Consider the following 19,023-nt stretch of genomic DNA (forward strand, 5'->3'; position numbering starts at 1 on the left):
TTCTCTTTCTAGAAGTTTTGTTCCCAGCATCTAATACTCCACCACCGGTTCCTGTTTTCCATGTTCTGCTGTTTCAATCCATATCTTTTCCAGATTTTGGAGATTTTCATAGGCACCTCTACATCTAAGTGAGGAGCTTTGTAGATGACCTGATTGTTCTTTAGGTTGTATAGGTGCTTCTGACTGGAGATCACCCTGTATTGATACTTCTTGATGTCTTCCGTATTAAATTTTCAACTTTGCAATCCAGTATGTCTATCATGCTTAATATATCTTGTAATAGATCTAATTTGCTGTTTATTGTGTCAAAAGCTTTATTCAAGATTTCAAAGTGTTGGATCCAGTTTTCTCTTCTGTCTCCATCTCCAGCTTTTTCTTCTGAATCTGTGTATATCTTGTCCTTCTGTTGTCAAAGTCTCTAGTCCTTTAAACCAGTAGATGTCATAAGTTTGTAATATTTTCTATTGCTTGTTGAAAATCAGTTTTCACAAATTCCTTATGGGGTGGCAGTTCAGATGAGTCTAAATCTTCTTTTCCAAGGTCAAATTCCCAAGACGCCATAATTCTTCTCTTTATACTGGCAAATTATAAATTCCAATTTAGATAAGATCCTTTTTACATTTTTTGACCAAACACTTGTATTATAATTCCATTTAGAGGTTATTTATATTGTGGGGAGCTTTCTTTGCTCCCTCTCTTTTTATCTTCCTTATTTACAGTTCAAATCTAACTACTTCAGTCTTTATGTCTTTAGTGGTTTATTTCATAGTCAAATATTCTTTAAACAATCTTTAAAAACATCATATTTTATGACACTCACTGTTAATTATGTTTCAGTTTCCATATTATCTCATATAATCTCTCTTTCTGCTTGTCTTCTTCTCTCTGCCTTCCACATTCAGACTTAAGGCTTCTTGTTTTTCTTTGCTCCTTTTTAAAAAACTTTCTTTTAACTTCTAGGAGTCTTTAGGGCTTTTGTGGTGTAAAAATAAATGCTGGAACAGAATGGCGATAGAGCTGTGATTCACAGCTGCAATACGACTTGTGGATGTTTCAATGTCTTTCTTCTCAGTCGTACTTTTTTACAGTTGCTATGTAAAAAGTTTACACAGTTATCTGGCTCTTTAATTTATCCAGCCTAGATAACCCTCCCAACCCTTTCCAGGTGCTTGGCAGCCACAAAGTCAGTTGCTGCCAGCAGCTAACAAGAGCTCCAGCTATCTCGCCACCACGTCTAGCCCAAATGTCAGAATCTATCTCTCTCAATGGCTTCAAGACAGATTTTTCAGATCTGTTCTAAATCTATTGCACAAAGCAATGATTTGGGTTTCTTTTCTTTTTGAGTTTGGAACCATTCTTTTTCTTTAGTTCAGAATACCTAACCGGAGATTGCTTACTTTTGCTTGATTTTAGAATAGGCAGAGGGGGAAATCTTCATTTCGTAGGTTAGTGGTAAAGAATCTCTGACTCCCAGTTCAGAAGGGCAGACCACGAGAATGCCCATAAGACAATCTTTTATCCACAGGTGAAACAGAATTTAAAGAGAGAAGTTGAAGCCAAAGGATATTTTGTTCTGATGCTTAAAAAGAAAAGAAAAGAAATACTAAAAAAGAAAGCAAAAAAAGATGGTTAAAGGGAGGAAGCTACTTAACCATGCAGAATACTCAGGAAGATGGTATTCTGTAGCTGGATGAAGAGAAACTGGGGGAGTAGCTTTATGGTCTTCGTTATGACTACCTTGTAGGTCTAATTATGTATGAATTCTGCATTTTTTTTACTTCAGATGGGACACTAGAATATTATTATTGCAATTTAGTTATTTTTAAAAATTGGACAGTTAAACAATAAAATTATATCTAACCATGAAAACATGAACCTCTGGGAGGTCTGTTAAGTGCAGTTTGCATTTTCATGGTTAGATATAATTTTATTGTTTAACTGTTTGTCCAATTTTAAGTTTTATGTTACAATTAGTTGTTTGTTGTCAGTTTCCTTTGGGATTGGGTGGGTTGTTAATGTATTTATGTTTATACCTGTCTTGAGGCACTGAATGATTGCCTTTGTTTTTTGTTCTGTTTTTGTTGTTGTTGTTGGAATCCGCCCTAAGATAGGACAGAATATAAATAAGTCTTCTTCTTCTTTTTCTACTTCTTCTTTTTCTTCTTCTTCTTATATTGTGGCGTAGGTACAAATCTAACGATCTGACTTATGACGGGTTAAGAAAATTTTGCACAGCCCTAAGTTACACCTTAAAATGTATCTGTTCTGACTTACAAATTCAACTTAAGAACAAATCTATAGAAAGTATCTTGTTTGTTATTTGGGGACTGCCTATATCTGCATGTCAGATTGCTCACTTTAATTACTTCCATAGAATGCTATAAGATGCTGACCTCTTTTTGCTTTTGTTTGAGCAGATCTTCTTCAAACTGCTTCTTCATCAGTTCTTGTTCTTTTGCAAGCCTTTGCTCTTCTTCCTGGTCTTCCTGTTTCCTTTGCTCCACTTCAAGTTGTTTCTTCTTCCGTTTTTCTTCTACTTGCGCCATTATGGCTTTCTAGAAAAATTAAACATACAATGAAAAGATTTTAATAATTACTGATTATATAACCATTTACATACATATATACAAAGAAAAATGTTCTAAATCTAAGACCCTCTTTGAATATCTTTTATTAGTTTTTTTCTTTTGCACAAAAAAACTCTGTGTACTATCGATTACATTTTTGTATTTTATCAGAAAAACAAACAAAAAATATATTTTTGTATCCTCTTCAAAACAAATATACATTATACAATATACATTCAAACACATATCTAGATTCAACATTAACAGCAATAAAAACATTTTCTGGTACTGTCAACTTAAGCAAACCTTCTAGAATCGTCTGTTAATCATTCTGTTAGTTTTGTTTAAATATTTCTGTTTTTTAGGCTTTTTCTTATGAAGTCCTAAACAAGAAAATGTGTATAGAAATGTAGATGTGTGAATGAACAAAGTACTATGGAACGTGGGGTAAACATGACAGCAAAAATAATGTTAAAAACCTGAGATTGTAAGATATAGTTTGGTTTCTAAAATTAACATACAGGCAGTCCCTGAGTTACAAATATTAGACTGACAAACAACTAACAGTTAAGAACGGAGGTGAGACAACAGGAAGGGAGAGAAATCTTCCCCTCGGAAGGAAAATACACTCCTGAAAGAGTTGTCATGGGGAAATGGTGTCTCCATTGAAGCTTTCTCACCAATCCTTGTTTCCACAACAAATCAATTTTTTTTCAAAATCCAATTATCACAGGGACAGAAAGTGTGGTGAAATCTTCTCAACAGGGGCACAGACAGCAAAACAAATTCCACAGTGGTATTAACCCTTCCCTATGCTATCCAAATATTAAAAATATACCTTTTGTCTGGAATAAATGTACCTATTCCAACTTACATATAAATTCAACTTAAGAACAAACCTATATAAACTCATCTTGTTTGTAATTTGGAGACTGCCTTTATTTTGATTGCTCAAGATGATTGAACTAAATCATTAAAGAAAGATGGAATATCAAATATATCTCTGATTATTCCTTGCCTAAAGAAACCTTATGAAATTCATGGGTCACCATAAGGCAATAGGCAATATATACACATATTCTGAAACTCATACCCTCACTGTCAGGATACTGAAATAATCAACTGAAAGTTATTAAAACTAGGATAATATAATGTCTATACATAATGAGACACACAAAAGTTTGTGCACAGTAAGCTTTGATAAAACTATAAAAACATGATAAAAATTAAGTGGCAATGCTCCAATGAATAAAGCCTTACACTTCCCCCCTAGCAGTGCAATTCCTCATAGCCCTTATGGCAATCTGAGTTTAGCTGTAATTGCAACAGCACCTCTCTTGTTACATTTTACATATTGTCAAATGTTAATGTTTTCTCTATCTCAGGGGAAAACAGGAAGTAAAATAAAAAATAACACTGTATCAGACATTACTGATTCTACCTGATGTTCTAATTGCTTTTGACGTCGCCTCTCTCTTTCCTCAATTTGAGCAGGATCCAAAAGGGCAGTCATTGAACGAAGGAAACTATGAACAGAATAACATCTGGGTGACATACATGATCAATTAAAAATATACATAAAACTTTTCAGGAAAAAGCCTGTAGCATTCCAGCACACCAGCTATTATACTACTTTTAACAATTTTCATGTATGCGATTTTGTAGTAATACAAGTCCAAAGAAAATTATTATCTAACTTTGTACATAAATAAAGAACACTAACTGAAACCAAAACAAACTGTTCAATACACCTCCAGGAATAGAGAACCTTGCAGATTATAATGCTAAGGATATACCAGCAGTAATCTGACAGGGAAATTAGAGGGGAACATTCACCTGGCTTTCTGACTTGACTCTGAAATATTGCTTCTAGATGTTTTTCCAGAAATCTCGATCTCTGTAGGTGTAGGATTGCATGAAGTTGTAGGTGTGAAAGTAGCTTGTTCCTGAACCTCAGAGGAAAGACGTAAACCTTCAGCCGTCTTTTTATATGTTGAATTTAATGGACATTGTGAAAAAGTATTAGCCTGATTCCTGAAGGAATCAAAATGCATTGTCCACTTGTCATGTTCTTCACCCTATAAAAATGTGAAGCAAAATATATTTAAGCTAATGCCAACATTTTCTACAAAATTATATGAAGCAGCCAACATCATACATTATATACATCTCATAGAAATATGTTTACTGAAAATAATGGTTGCATTTTAAATCAAAAAGCACTGCTTGATTGAAAAGGGGGTACTAGGAATATTATACAAAATCTGACTGGCACAACCTGGGGATCACAACCTGATACAGTAAAGACATTTCCACTTGCACTTTGCAACTCTGTTGCTGAATACGCATTCACCAGTATGGAATACATCTCACCACGTTAAAACAGTGGATGTGGCTCTTAATGACACATGCTGTATGATCACAGGATGTCTCCAACACCACTGGAGAAATTATACTGTTAGACAGTATGCACCACCTGACATCCATCAGGAAGTAGCAGCCTGTAATGAAAGGACCAAGGCATTGACATATCCGGCCCATTCTCTGTTTGGATATCAGAAAGCATGCCAATGTTTAAAATCAAGAAATAGCTTGCTAAGTTCTACAGAGAAACTCCCAAAACACCTCAGCAAGCAAGAGTCCAAAAGTGGCAAGTTAAAACCCGAAACCTCAATCATTGGCTGATACTAGATGTGAAACTCCCTCCTGGGCACACAGAAGACTGGGCGACTTGGAAGGCGCTGAACAGACTGTGCTCTGGTATCATGAGATGCAGAGCTAATCTTAAGAAATGGGGCTACAAAGTGGAGTCCATGACATGCAGGTCTGGAGAAGAGCAAACCACAGACCACTTACTACAATGCAGTCTGAGCCCCTACCACATGCACAATGGAGGACTCTTATAGCGACACCAGAGGCACTTAAAGTAGCCAGCTTTTGGTCAAAGGAAATTTAGTGTAATGCCAAGTTTTTAACTTTGTTTGTGGTTTTAAAAAAAATACATTATAATTGTATTCTCAATTTGCTTCTGACACGATAAATAAATAAATAAAATTACTTATCATGATTTGAATGCTTACATTCACTGGACAATACACAAAGCAATTACAATTTATAAAAGAGAATACAAATGGTAGCTTATACTCTTATGATAAGAAGGAATTTTATTACTATACATTTGATACTGTATTGATGGAAGAATGAGAGATGACAAGGTTATTTAAACTTATTTCTTTTTAAAATAATGGGTTTCTTGTTTCAAATTACCCTTCATAAACCACAGCTACCTTTGCTAAATTACATTTTTCTTCCAGTTTTCGCAGCTTGTCAGCTTCTTTTTGTTTATCAAGCTCTTCTAGCCATTTTTTCTGTTGTTCACGTTTGACAGCTCTAAAAGGATGCTCTACTGGTGCTGGTTCCTAAAAAAGAAACAGTGGGTTTATATCCATGAACTGTAATTTGGTTCATATATGTGGAAATTCTTATCTGCTCGGCATGTACAGCAAGCAAGATAAGCAAGCTGAATTAATCTGATTACATCTTGCTTTATCTTCAGCAATTACATTATAGAAAATGGAGATTCTATACAAGACTCAAGAGAGGAGCCATCCTTGATGGAAATTTTTGCAGAGAGGCTTTTTACTTTGTGTTCTGCTACCAATATAAACATAAAAATGGAATTTAGGCTTAGCCTTGCTTTCAGTACAAGACAAACTGTTCTACAATACCTGTTTTTACTTATGTTTTCCTATATTTTATCAAGAATGTTTTGTCAGCATGCTCCAGAAACACTGACATTTATAGTTTGGCTTTCCTTGATCAAAAGTCTGTTAAAGAGATGCTTCTCTCTTTATTGGCACTTCTGTGCTAATAAAGAGCGAAGCATCTCTGGAAGAAGAACAGGCTTGGATTTTTGGATTTTTTTTCCAGGCCAAAGAGTAGATGAACACCACCTCACTGTCGGACATATTTTCAGTTTTTCAGAAACATGTAAAATCCACATATGTTTTGTAAATTAGTCTTTGATTAATTAATATTCTAAAATACAGCATGACCAATAACCTGTCCCTATAGTATATCATGCCATTTAATGTAAGTGGAATAAATGACAGTTTATTATACTTTAACTGAGATCCAATATGCTAGATCGTGGAGTAGAAATCTCCATAAACATACCTACTAATTCCATTATCTGGGATACAGAGGCTACTTCCTCTTTCTACATAACATTGACAAATGGCACCTTCAAAGACACCTTCAAGACTGTCCTGGTACATATGAACGAATCCTTCAAGTGCATTAGTGTGCGACGTCATGTACTTGAAGCATTTCTGCCCAACCAACCAGACTGAAATAGCTACAAAGACACTGCCCTGAGTTCCTCTGGGGAGGAGAGCGGTCTAGAAATAAAGCTTTATTATTATTATATACCGCAAAGAGACAAATACACTGTCAGAAATTTAATGTTCAATGTACAAAACGTTTTCATGACAATTGGTTCTTACCCCTAACACAAATGCTGTCCGAATAGCAGCAGGTAAATCAGGAGAACTGAAACTAGAAAGCTGTCCTGTTTGGCCACTCAAAACGCTGGGTGATATTTCACTAGTCTCAGTGGTTACACATCTACAAATGTGGCTATCTTCTGTTGTAGTACTCAGGTTATCTGAAAATGCCATCTAGAAAGGAAGTATTATTATTGGTTCATTTTTATGAACTAGATATGAACTTTTATGAACTTAACTATTTTCCCAATAATGGCACTGAAGGTGAATTACAAAAATTAAAAAAGTTAAAAGCAATTAGAACGTCAAGAGAAGATGCTGCTAGAACATGGCCACATAACCTGGAAACCACACCACATCCCAATGGCAGCAGTAATTAAGGAGGCGGAGGCATGGGGGTAAGCAGCCACAAAAAAACACAAAAACAAAACAAAAACAAAACAAAACAGAAAAGTTAAAAGTCATGATCTATTTAATAACACAATGTAGACTTTAAAAATTTTTTTTTAAAAATGATGCATTACACAAAATAGTTTTTTTTTACCTTATCTTGAGCCAACTGCCATTTTTCTGAGCAGCTTCTTACATCAGTTTTATGCCAAAATGGGCGATATTTTGACTCCATTTCCAAATTTTCTCTGAGCTTCTTTTTTAAAGCTACCTGTTCATCTTTAAAGACAGAAGCAATCAACGGAATTATTCAATGGATGTATTAGAAATTACAATGAGCTACATCTTATGGTTTGTGGTAAGAAGAATGGCTCTGGTTAAGTTTATATACTCGCATCTCCTTTAACATGGCTGTAAAGAGATGAGAAGCTGTCTCCTATTTTTGATTAGCCACAAGATATAGTGTTACATCCAAGGTGTAAACTGTGATGAATCGTATTCTCAGTATGGCCTGGAGGTCCAATTCACAATGAGTGGATTAAGTCCCAAGGAATTCATGTTCTTTTCCTGTTTTGTTTGTTAAACTCCTACCCTTCTCCCTTTAGTTTTATAAACCTGTCAAATCTACAAGACACCGTTTTTAAAACTTCCCAGATGGGTAAATTCTTTAAAGGTAGTGTTAGATTAGGAATAAATATTTTAAAGAATGTATATAAGCAAAACCTTAAAATGTGTAAAAGGATGAGATTACCCTGAAGTTTTCATAAACAGCATTCTGAAGAATTGTGCTACAATCTGTAATTTCTAAATAAGTAAGAAATTGTTGACATATACTGACTGAGAATAGTCATTTTTGGATGGCCGGATGTACAATCCATGCTCTCCATCTGAGTGAGTACAGTTAGATAAATAGGCAAATATGTGTGTGTGTTTGTGTGTGTGATATTATATAGATTTTAGTAATGTTATGATGAATTTGGTTAGTCAGTTAGTTAAGGTAGTTTGGAGCAGAGCTTAAATTTTTTCAACTTGCGATCCCTTTTTACCCGAAACACATAAAGGACAGAGACAGACAAACAGAGAGAGAGACTATGGATGGTTCCAGAAAGCCTTTTATCCCAGGAGTATCCGCGTTTAAAAAACATGGATGTTCCTGGGGGCTGACTACATTCACCCCAGAAAGCACGTACTTTCTGAGTGGGTGTCCAGATGCTCTTGCAGGACTGAGAACATCTGGAGGCCCTACCCTCCTCCTCCACAGTCCCCAAACCCCTCTGAAAAGTAAGGAAAACTTACCTGGCCTCCAGTAGACTGTAACTGGAGCTTTCCCGGCGTATAGAAATGACGTGCCAGAAGAGGGGGGGGGAGTGATTCCCCCCCCCCCCCCCCCCGCTCTCCTGTCGTGTCATTTCTACACGCCGGGAGAGCTCCGGCTACAGTCTACTGGAGAACAAGCAAGTTTTCCTTACTTTTCAGGGCTTGTGGGCTGTGGGTGAGGGGGGTGGATATTCCCACAGTTTTCTGAACTAATTTAATCTGGAAAACTGTTGAAATGGTGCATTGACTGCAGTATTCTGCAGTCCAAAACTGAAAATAGTGGGGTTATCCTTCTCAAAAAAAGGGAGGGGGGAAAGGAGGAGGGAGGTCGCACACTCTCTATCCACAAGTTATAACAAACCTTGAGACTTTATGGATTCCGTAAGTTAGAGTTTACTCTAACTATGCAGCAAAGAGAATAGAGAAAGATTCTCTACTGACACCTACCTAAGGGTGCATAGTTGCAACTGCAACTAAGGAAATCTTTTTTATTATTTTGATATTTTACTCCAGGAAGTTATGTTTTGGATCCAAAACAGGAAGTGATGAGCACAAGGTTGGCTGGCCGTGGCGGGGCCTGGCTGCTGGTGTAGGGGAGGCCACCCCTATGGAGCCGGGAAGCCGCCTCAGGAAGGGAGGCTTTGGGGCCTGAAGGGGCTGGCTAGAGGGGTTGTCTAATAGGGCGAGTATATAAAAAAATTGAATTTTTTAATTCAAAAGTTGGGGAGTTGTCTTATGCGCCCAGTCGCCTAGTACCCCGGAAAATATGGTAGAGGTTTATCGGACAAACAGAAAAAGAATTTCAGCTTCTACTAGTCTGGTTGGCACATGGGGCCTGAACCCAATCAAATTCAGTACAGATGAACAAATAAAGTTGACAGAAATAATCTACAATCACTATGTTGAGCTAAATTTTAAACAAAGACAATAAGGTTTAATCTCTACTTGTATGAGTATTAAAACATACCACACATATTGTAGGCAACAGTCATTTGATTAATAAAACTCTAGATGTACCCTAAAAAGATTGGCTTGCAAAATAATCATAATTCACTATTTTAGATAAATATTTAACTATACCAACAAAATATTTATACAAACGCAGTGCCTATGAATGCTTTAATTACATAATGGATAAATGTAGGCAGTTATACTATACCCAATTCTTTCTTCCATTGGGATCTCTTGGCATCTAGTAAGGTTTTATCCCTCTCTCTTTCTCCCAGTGTACTAAACATATCAGCTGGTTTCCATGAATTCCTGTTGGAGAAAAATTATAAGTTTTTTTTTTAATGAAACTGCTGAAGTTGTTCTTAAAAGGATAGTAAATTAATCAGAAGTCCAAACTGGCTATGCACTTTATACACTGAACTATACTATTTCCTATACTGGCCTTCCCTGGTAACTCCTCCTGAACAGAAAGATTAAACATCTGAATAAAAAAAATCAGCTCAAAGAGGTGCTAGTATGTATTTGCATAATATTTTCAACACCATCAAAGCATACATCCATTGTATATTATCTGAGATCATGCAGGACACATTCGCATGTACTAAACCATAGTTTAGTCTGACAGTGTGCATGAGTAGAAATATATTTAGCTTCCTGCTGAGTTTACAAACCACTTATTCCTCTGTGGCTAGAAGGGGCTTTGAAGTTTTTTCTTTTAGTACTCCATAGTTTGCAATTCTGCCACACTTACAAACTGTGTTAGCTGTGATTAACATTAACTATTATTACTTCTAACAATCTCAATCACAGATTCTGGGGTCAGCTTGTGAAAAATACCTATTGTTAACCAGAGTTACTGAACCGGTTGGCACAGAAAACTTAACAAATTAAAACAGAAGAGAGGAATGGGTAGTTGAGATAAAACTACCTTTTTAACCTTCCTCTCCCCCCAAAATGGGTAACAGGCATGATAATCTTTGGGGGCTCACTATGCCTTCTTCCAGGCTAACCTCAGTTCAACATAATATCCAAACACAGTCATAGTGTAGTGTTCTCATGGCAACATCATTTTGATTCTTGAAGGACAAACACTGTGCATGGAATTAATATCATGTAAGGAAAAAAACTGTCCATGTTTCATTATGTTTTCCTTTTCTCCCACTCACTGATCACCCTGTTCCTCCCCCATTCTGCTTCAGAAGGCCTTCTAATCCTTCAGAGCAGATTTTGAGGGCAGGCAAGGAGCTGTAGAGGAGGGGGAAATTACTGCTTTGCCTGTACTGCTGATGAAAGCTGTTCCACCAATGGAAAGACTTAATTGGATTCTACCCTATATACTATATATAGCACCCAAAGAGCTTTCTCCAATCCATCCTGAAGCTATAACATTTACGTACGTAATTATTTTTTGTTCAGCATGCTTGAATGTTCCTTGTTTTTTGCTTGAAATGAAACTATTTTCACTTGGAACAGTTGGAACCTCAGCCTTCTGGAGTAATCCCATTATGTTTTCTTCTGTAGCCTGATCAGGAGGAATGTTGCTGTCTGCACTCTCCAATGCTAGAAAGTAAGATGTTATCTTAAAATCAATGTTGCAACAGTGTTCAGAATAAAACTCTGTAAAGAATCTTTGTAACCTACTAAATTATATCAATGGCTACATCATGCAACTAAAGGAGAGGGCTGTAATTTATGAAATATTATTTTAAAATAAACTTAAAGTAAGTCTTAAAAACACACAAGACTACCTTTTCTGTTTACACTGATACAAATGTAGATTTTGTTATATATATAAAGATCCAGTGTCATTAGATTTTTGCTAAAGAGCTGAGCTCCAAAATTACTATTAAAATGTTAGGAAGTTTTGACCCTTCCCCACCCAAGAAGCTTCTGCACTTACTCAAAAGGATGTTTCTAACATGATCACATACTTGTAAAAGAGCTTATAATCAGAACAAAAACACAGAATTTGAACCTAAATTTAAAATAAACATAACTCTAGTTTTCTGGTCACAAAAATTTCACTAAAGTGAATTACACTTCACCAAACAAATAATTGGAAATGTGAAAGCAAGTGAAAAACTGTAAAACAAACTAACCCAAGAAGAGCCTATTATTAAATTATTACATCATTTTGATGTAAATATATAATTATTTCCAAATATCAAACATATTTAAAGTTTCTAGGAAACAATTAACCTATTGGAAGTAGATAGATATCTTACTTGCTTCTTCCTTCTTTTCATCCTGAACTTGGGAGACTCCTTTGGTTCCTTCTTTAACTGCCATTAAAATCTGTTCAAGCTGTTCTTGTGTTAAGCACACCAAATTGTCCCTTAGATCCTCAACAGAAGCAGGATGTTTTTTAAACTTCTTATTGGATGCCAAAGGTTTCTTAACTGAAATTCTTGTATAATCAGGTTTTGCAGTTATGCTGTCTTTTGGGATGATAAGAGCATGATTTTTACTGGAGGGTTCATTTGATGAATCCTTAGCACATATCAGTGTCTCTGGAGTTTTAATATCTTTTGTCATTGAAAACCGTGATCCAGTTTTGTGTTTTGTAAAACATTCATTCTTTTCACAAGATGTTTGAACAGATTTCAGAACGTGTCCATTCAGTTTGGTTCTTGATGTATGCTTTATGATTTTGTTTTTATTACACATCTGCTGAAAAAGTAACAGTTTACACATTATAATCACTCCCAGCACTTGGAAACTGCATTATAAGACATGCTAATATTACTGTGATTTTATGTTAGTTAAATAACTAGTTTGACTTAATCTGACTATTGCAGCCTGTTTCAAAAAGGATTTTTTAGGTAAGCACTAAGTATTCAAGTAAAAGCTCCTTTGTTTTGTGATGTCTCATCCATACATTGAGAACCAGAGTATGCCTGGAGACAATTCAGTTCGGACTCTAATTCATATAATGGACAGAGTTGATCAATCTGAAAGCTGCAGAGGAAAGGCTAAAAACCTCCCTGTTGACTATCTTAGGAAAAGGATTAGAAAGAGGGATGTCAACATTCCAACAACCACCCTTGGGTACCAGGACTCTTACTGCTGACAGGCTAACTTTTCCTCACAAAGTGTAAACCACAGAAAACGACAACACATTTCACTAGCTCACGCAGGGCAGGAAAATGCCTGTGCACTATAAAACAGCCTTTCTTGTCTTCTGCTGAGTAAAAGGAAGGAACAATACTCCTATCTGTGATATATTCATTTTCAGCAGATAAGGGATGAAAATCCTGTAATTTTGGTAGCTCGCCCCACTTGCTCCAAGTAGGAAAAAGAAAGACCTTCTAGTGTCTCCACATTTAGACTCTCTATCACCCTTCTTCTGATGAGAATTCTCTCTTCTGTCTCTGGAGATGCAATTTAAGAGGTCTCACCCCCATATTCCTCAGAGGAGGACTGAATGGCAAAGGCTATGGTTTTCCTCATGAAGGCATGATAGTGCTCCCTCTGCTTCTTGGAGGCTGAAACCATCCCCTCTGCTAAGCCCAACTTAGGCCGCTTTGCCTTCTTAACCTTGGAAGCTCATAAGTGACGTTGAGGAAACCTATTTTACTTCTGAATATCTCCAATATATCCCACTTGGATTTGATATTTAGGTTCTGTTGAAGGTGTAGTTTTACATGCCCAAGAACACCTTAGGTATTCATTTTCTAACTCCAAGATACTCAGCACATGGGCTTTGAAACAAAAGGTTTCGGAAGCAGACTGTCATATAGCATGGCAGTACAATGTTCACAGAAATAAGTCAAAACTAACACTTAGAGGCCAGGTTATTCATATACTCACCACTAACAATACATTTAGAGCAATTCTCTTCCACCTCTACAACTAATATATATCCAGTAGAGTATAAGTTGCCAATTACTATTGGAATAATAATAATAATTCACAGTTAATTCACAAAATGATAAAAGAACAATATAAATGTGGCAGAAAAATGTCAGGAAGGAAACTGTGTTAGTCAGAATGACAGTGATGCACAAAAAAATAAAATGTAAAAAGCATGGGCATGAGAAAATCTCACCCAACAAAAGATATCAGAGCCAGTACCAAGCCTATCATCAGTTGTTATTTGCTTTGCCTCTAGTGACAGAGACAACTGTCTGAGAACTGCTGAAGAAGATATTATAGCTAGACAGATCTACACGAAAGAAAGTAGTTGCCCTAAGCCACACAGGTCCTAAGCCAATTAAACCTTTAAAGACAGAGATTACATTCACCACTCCATCATAAAACTCTTTGAATCTTTGTACTTTATATATGTTTTATCTGTTTTAATTTCTGCAAGCTGACTCCAAATTCAGGGGAAAAGGTAGGGTTAGAAAGAAAAGGTGGGATATAAATAATAATAATAATAACAACAATACTGATTATATTTTTCCAAATTGTAGTAGCATTTTCTATTGGGATGCATAAATCACAAAAATCTAGAGATCATATTTCTGCAATAGAAACATTAAAGCACAGTTCTTATACTGCAAGTAAGACTTTAACTTGGTTGTTAACAGAAAAAATCTTACCTTTATAGTTGGTTTCGACTTACTCACTAAGAAAGAAAAAAGCAGAAGCACAAATAAGAACAAAAGCTAAAATAATTTTATGAGGAAGTGATATTAATGGCAACAAAACCAGACCCTGTCTATTCAATCATATACATTTTTAACACAGCCGTACTGTATGCACACAGCTACATACATCTGGTTAAGAGTTCATTCTACAAAAATACGACAATAAAGAAATATAAGGTAAAGACACACATTAACAGCTTCTTAAGAGTGAGGGAGGAGGGCTTCATTATACGTTGAAATAAAATTACTTCAACCTCACCTACACAAATTTTAAAAATGAAGCCACATGTTCCGATACTGAACTTAGCATGTGTTCAAACTACATTTTCTTAACAATCAAACCAAGATCTGATCCTATTTGATACAAGAAAATAACTTGATTTCTTTTGTTAGGTAGCATTGTTATTCAGTATTTGGTAGCATAATGAAACAATGACTTTGAGACAACTAAAAAAGAAAGCATCACAATGTTCTTTTTAATACCCTCCTTATACTTTTATAACTAACTTTATGTCATAAAAATATATATGTTACTATTCTTTCTCCCAACCTCACTTTATGGTAGATGTACTATAACATTCAGGAAATTTTATAAACTAAAATTTTCATCTACTAAAGGGTCACATTTTGCCAAGGTATCTCCCGTAAGAAGCAGACACAACATTCCTTCTATAAAGAGGTTAAGATCTGATTCAGTTAACTTATTTTAAGAACAATTTGGATGTCATTGTATTAAGTTCTGCTGATTTTAATATAGTGACAGAGTAAGTCATTATAAGAAATTGCTTTTTAAATACCCATTACCAGAAACCGAAACTCTTAGCTGAAACAGATATCCTAGCTTTCCATGGTACTTTAAAGGGGGTCTTAAATGGCACCACCACCAATTATTTTTTCTGGACAGTTTAATTTCTATGTTAATAGTGTTCAGCTTGGCACAATATTCCAGGATCCATCAAAATGGGAAATTACCTAGCATAGTAGGAATTGAACCTGGGAACTTCTACAAGCAGAGCAACTGCAAGCATTTACTGGTTTGTAGTCAGGGTCTATGGTGGTGCAAAAAAACAGTAATTCGCTTATCATAGAATCATAGAATCAAAGAGTTGGAAGAGACCTCATGGGCCATCCAGTCCAACCCCCTGCCAAGAAGCAGGAATATTGCATTCAAATCACCCCTGACAGATGGCCATCCAGCCTCTGTTTAAAAGCTTCCAAAGAAGGAGCCTCCACCACACTCCGGGGCAGAGAGTTCCACTGCTGAACGGCTCTCACAGTCAGGAAGTTCTTCCTCATGTTCAGATGGAATCTCCTCTCTTGTAGTTTGAAGCCATTGTTCCGCGTCCTAGTCTCCAGGGAAGCAGAAAACAAGCTTGCTCCCTCCTCCCTGTGGCTTCCTCTCACATATTTATACATGGCTATCATATCCCCTCCCAGCCTTCTCTTCTTCAGGCTAAACATGCCCAGCTCCTTAAGCCGCTCCTCATAGGGCTTGTTCTCCAGACCTTTTATCACTTTAGTTGCCCTCCTCTGGACACATTCCAGCTTGTCAATATCTCTCTTGAACTGTGGTGCCCAGAACTGGACACAATATTCCAGATGTGGTCTAACCAAAACAGAATAGAGGGGTAGCATGACTTCCCTAAATCTAGACACTATGCTCCTATTGATGCAGGCCAAAATCCCATTGGCTTTTTTTGCCGCCACATCACATTGTTGGCTCATGTTTAACTTGTTGTCCACGAGGACTCCATGATCTTTTTCACACGTACTGCTCTCGAGCCAGGCATCCCCCATTTTGTATCTTTGCATTTCGTTTTTCCTGCCAAAGTGGAGTATCTTGCATTTGTCACGGTTAAACTTCATTTTGTTAGTTTTGGCCCATCTCTCTAATCTGTCAAGATCGTTTTGAATCCTGCTCCTGTCCTCTGGAGTATTGGCTATCCCTCCCAATTTGGTGTCGTCTGCAAACTTGATGATCCTGCCTTCTAACCCTTCATCTAAGTCATTAATAAAGATGTTGAACAGGACCGGGCCCAGGACGGAGCCCTGCGGAACTCCGCTCGTCACTTCTTTCCAGGATGAAGAGGAAGCATTGGTGAGCACCCTCTGGGTTCGTCCATTTAACCAATTACAGATCCACCTCACCGTAGTTTTGCCTAGCCCACATTGGACTAGTTTCCTTGCCAGAAGGTCATGGGGGACCTTGTCGAAGGCCTTACTGAAATCCAGGTACGCTACATCCACGGCATTTCCCGCATCTACCCAGCTTGTAACTCTATCGAAAAAAGAGATCAGATTAGTCTGGCATGACTTGTTTTTGATAAATCCATGTTGACTATTAGCAATGACCGCATTTGTTTCTAAGTGTTTGCAGACCACTTTCCCAATTTGGAGTTGGATGTCCTCAAATCCCTCATCCACTCCGTCTTGCTGAGGTTGAAGATGACTTTCTTTTTGTGAGAAGACCGAGGCAAAGAAGGTATTTAGTAGTTCTGCCTTTTCCCTATCCCCTGTCAGCATTGCCCCATCTTCTCCTCGAAGAGGCCCTATTGCCTCCTTGTTTTTCCTTTTTCTACTGACATAAGAAAAGAATCCCTTTTTATTGTTTTTAATGTCCCTGGCAAGCCTGAGCTCGTTTTGTGCTTTAGCCTTGCGGACCTTTTCCCTGCAGGTGTTGGCTATTTGTTTGAATTCTTCTTTGGTGATTTCTCCCTTTTTCCAGTTCTTGTGCATGTCTCTTTTGTATCTCAGCACAGTTAGAAGTTCTTTGGACATCCATTCTGGCTTCTTTGCACTTGTCCTATTTTTTCTTTTTGTTGGCACGGTTTGCAACTGCGCCTTGAGTATCTGACTCTTGAGAAACTCCCATCCATCCGTAACTCCCTTGTCTTTTAGTATCTGTGTCCACGGAATGCTGCTCAGTGTTTCCTTCATTTTTTTGAAATCAGCTCTCCTAAAGTCCAAAATGCGGGTTTGACTTGTCTTAGTTTCGGCCTTTCTTTGTACCTCAAATTGCAGGAGCACATGGTCACTTGCCCCTAAGGATCCTACCACTTCAACCACATCGATCAGGTCCTCCACATTTGTTAGGATGAGATCAAGAGTAGCCAATCCCCTTGTTGCCTCTTCTACCTTCTGGACCATGAAATTGTCTGCAAGGCAAGCAAGGAATTTGTTGGACTTTGTACTCTTGGCCGAGTTTGTTTTCCAGCAAATATCGGGATAGTTGAAATCGCCCATGACTACTACATCTCTTCTCTGTGCCTGTTTGGTCAACTGTTGGCAGAAGACTTCATCAAGTTCTTCCTCCTGGCTTGGAGGTCTGTAGTAGACTCCTACAACAAGATCTTTTTGAGTCCCAGTTCCCTTGATTCTTATCCAGATGCTTTCAAGCTGGTTTCCCGGATTGCTGTCATGCATTTCTTCTGCAGCATAAGAGTTTTTGACATATAAGGCTACTCCGCCTCCTCTCCCCTTTGTTCGGTTTCTGTGAAAGAGGTTATAGCCCTCGATGTCTACATTCCAGCAATAGGAGTCATTCCACCAGGTTTCAGTGATGCCTATGATATCATATTTGTGGTGTTGTGCTAAAAGTTGGAGTTCATCATGTTTATTTCCCATGCTCTGTGCATTAGTGTAAAGACATGTGAGCCCCTGAGATCTTCCCCTGAGCTGTTTAATTTGGATTATTGTGCTTTCGGTACTTGGTCCTTTTTGTGTTTGTGCAGCCCTCCGTTTAGCCTTCTGGCGGTTCCCTGACATTGTGAGTAAAGTAGTGTTCGTAAGGCTGTTGTCCCCCTCCCCGAGTGGGCCTATTTTAAAGTGCGCCTAATAAGGTTTGCGAGTCTGTGAGCAAAAAGGTGTTTTCCTACTTGTGTGAGATGCACCCCATCCCTTGCCAGTAGGCCATCCCCCTGGAAAAGCAGGCCATGGTCAAGGAAGCCAAAGCGTTCCTCCTGACACCATTTTCTAAGCCAGTTATTGACCTTATCTCACCAATGGATTTAAATGTGTGTCACGTAAATATCAAATAAGTTAGTAACACAAATAAATAGGCTAATGCATGCACTGACGCGCGCACACACAGTCTCACTCTATATATGTATCTGTATATCTTGATGTATCGGAGTTATCTTACCACAAGGAGCCACTATAAGTCTAGGCTTTCCATCCAATATTTCAGTTTCAAGTTTTAAACCATCCCTGTAATATAAACAAAAAGTAGCACAAATAAAATATGAATATATTACATACTTTGACGTACGTGGAGTTTGTTTCCAAAAGGGACCAATTTTTTTTAAAATGGAAAATGGGTTACAGGTGGCAGTACATTGTTGGCTAGGAGTACAATATTACGTACAGGTCAAAACTATCAAACTGTGTCAAATCACTTTGGTACACAGCTTGGAAAACTGCATTTTATAGCAAAATAATGCATATCCACAGTACGTTGTCTCGGTTCCTGCAAAATTTGTTCAGATGGATTTGGTGCCTTTTAGAAACAAGCTCTACATATTTTTCTATCTCCCCTCCACTTTATTGTGTTTTATTATGACTACACAATAATATAACATTCCACGCAGAAGATTTTGTATATCTTTGTGAATCAATTACTGTTACTATGAATACCAAAGGTCGAGTGGAATGCAAACATATTAAATGTATTTAGATTTCCAACACACTTGGTTTCTTAGGACG

At 37.2% G+C, this 19,023-nt stretch overlaps 1 protein-coding gene across 4 annotated transcripts in view; it reads right to left on the bottom strand.

Annotated features, from left to right (window-relative positions):
* Positions 1-19,023, bottom strand: part of CCDC66 (coiled-coil domain containing 66) — a 54,077-nt gene that overhangs the window by 30,789 nt on the left and 4,265 nt on the right. For 2 of the 4 annotated variants that reach the window (XM_060766087.2, XM_060766086.2), the window contains exons 2-12: positions 18,464-18,528; positions 14,275-14,300; positions 11,956-12,400; positions 11,128-11,290; positions 9,939-10,039; positions 7,617-7,741; positions 7,073-7,246; positions 5,855-5,986; positions 4,404-4,645; positions 4,009-4,093; positions 2,394-2,555 (exon numbers count right to left, since the gene is read on the bottom strand). In XM_060766087.2, the coding sequence (XP_060622070.2) occupies positions 2,394-2,555; positions 4,009-4,093; positions 4,404-4,645; positions 5,855-5,986; positions 7,073-7,246; positions 7,617-7,741; positions 9,939-10,039; positions 11,128-11,290; positions 11,956-12,400; positions 14,275-14,300; positions 18,464-18,528 (1,720 nt within the window). Of the gene's footprint in view, positions 1-2,393; positions 2,556-4,008; positions 4,094-4,403; positions 4,646-5,854; positions 5,987-7,072; positions 7,247-7,616; positions 7,742-9,938; positions 10,040-11,127; positions 11,291-11,955; positions 12,401-13,540; positions 13,609-14,274; positions 14,301-18,463; positions 18,529-19,023 lie in introns of those variants that run through there. The other 2 variants (XM_060766083.2, XM_060766085.2) reach the window with 2 other exon arrangements.

This window comes from Anolis sagrei, chromosome 2 (assembly GCF_037176765.1).
Source record: "Anolis sagrei isolate rAnoSag1 chromosome 2, rAnoSag1.mat, whole genome shotgun sequence".
Classification (NCBI taxonomy): domain Eukaryota; kingdom Metazoa; phylum Chordata; class Lepidosauria; order Squamata; family Dactyloidae; genus Anolis; species Anolis sagrei.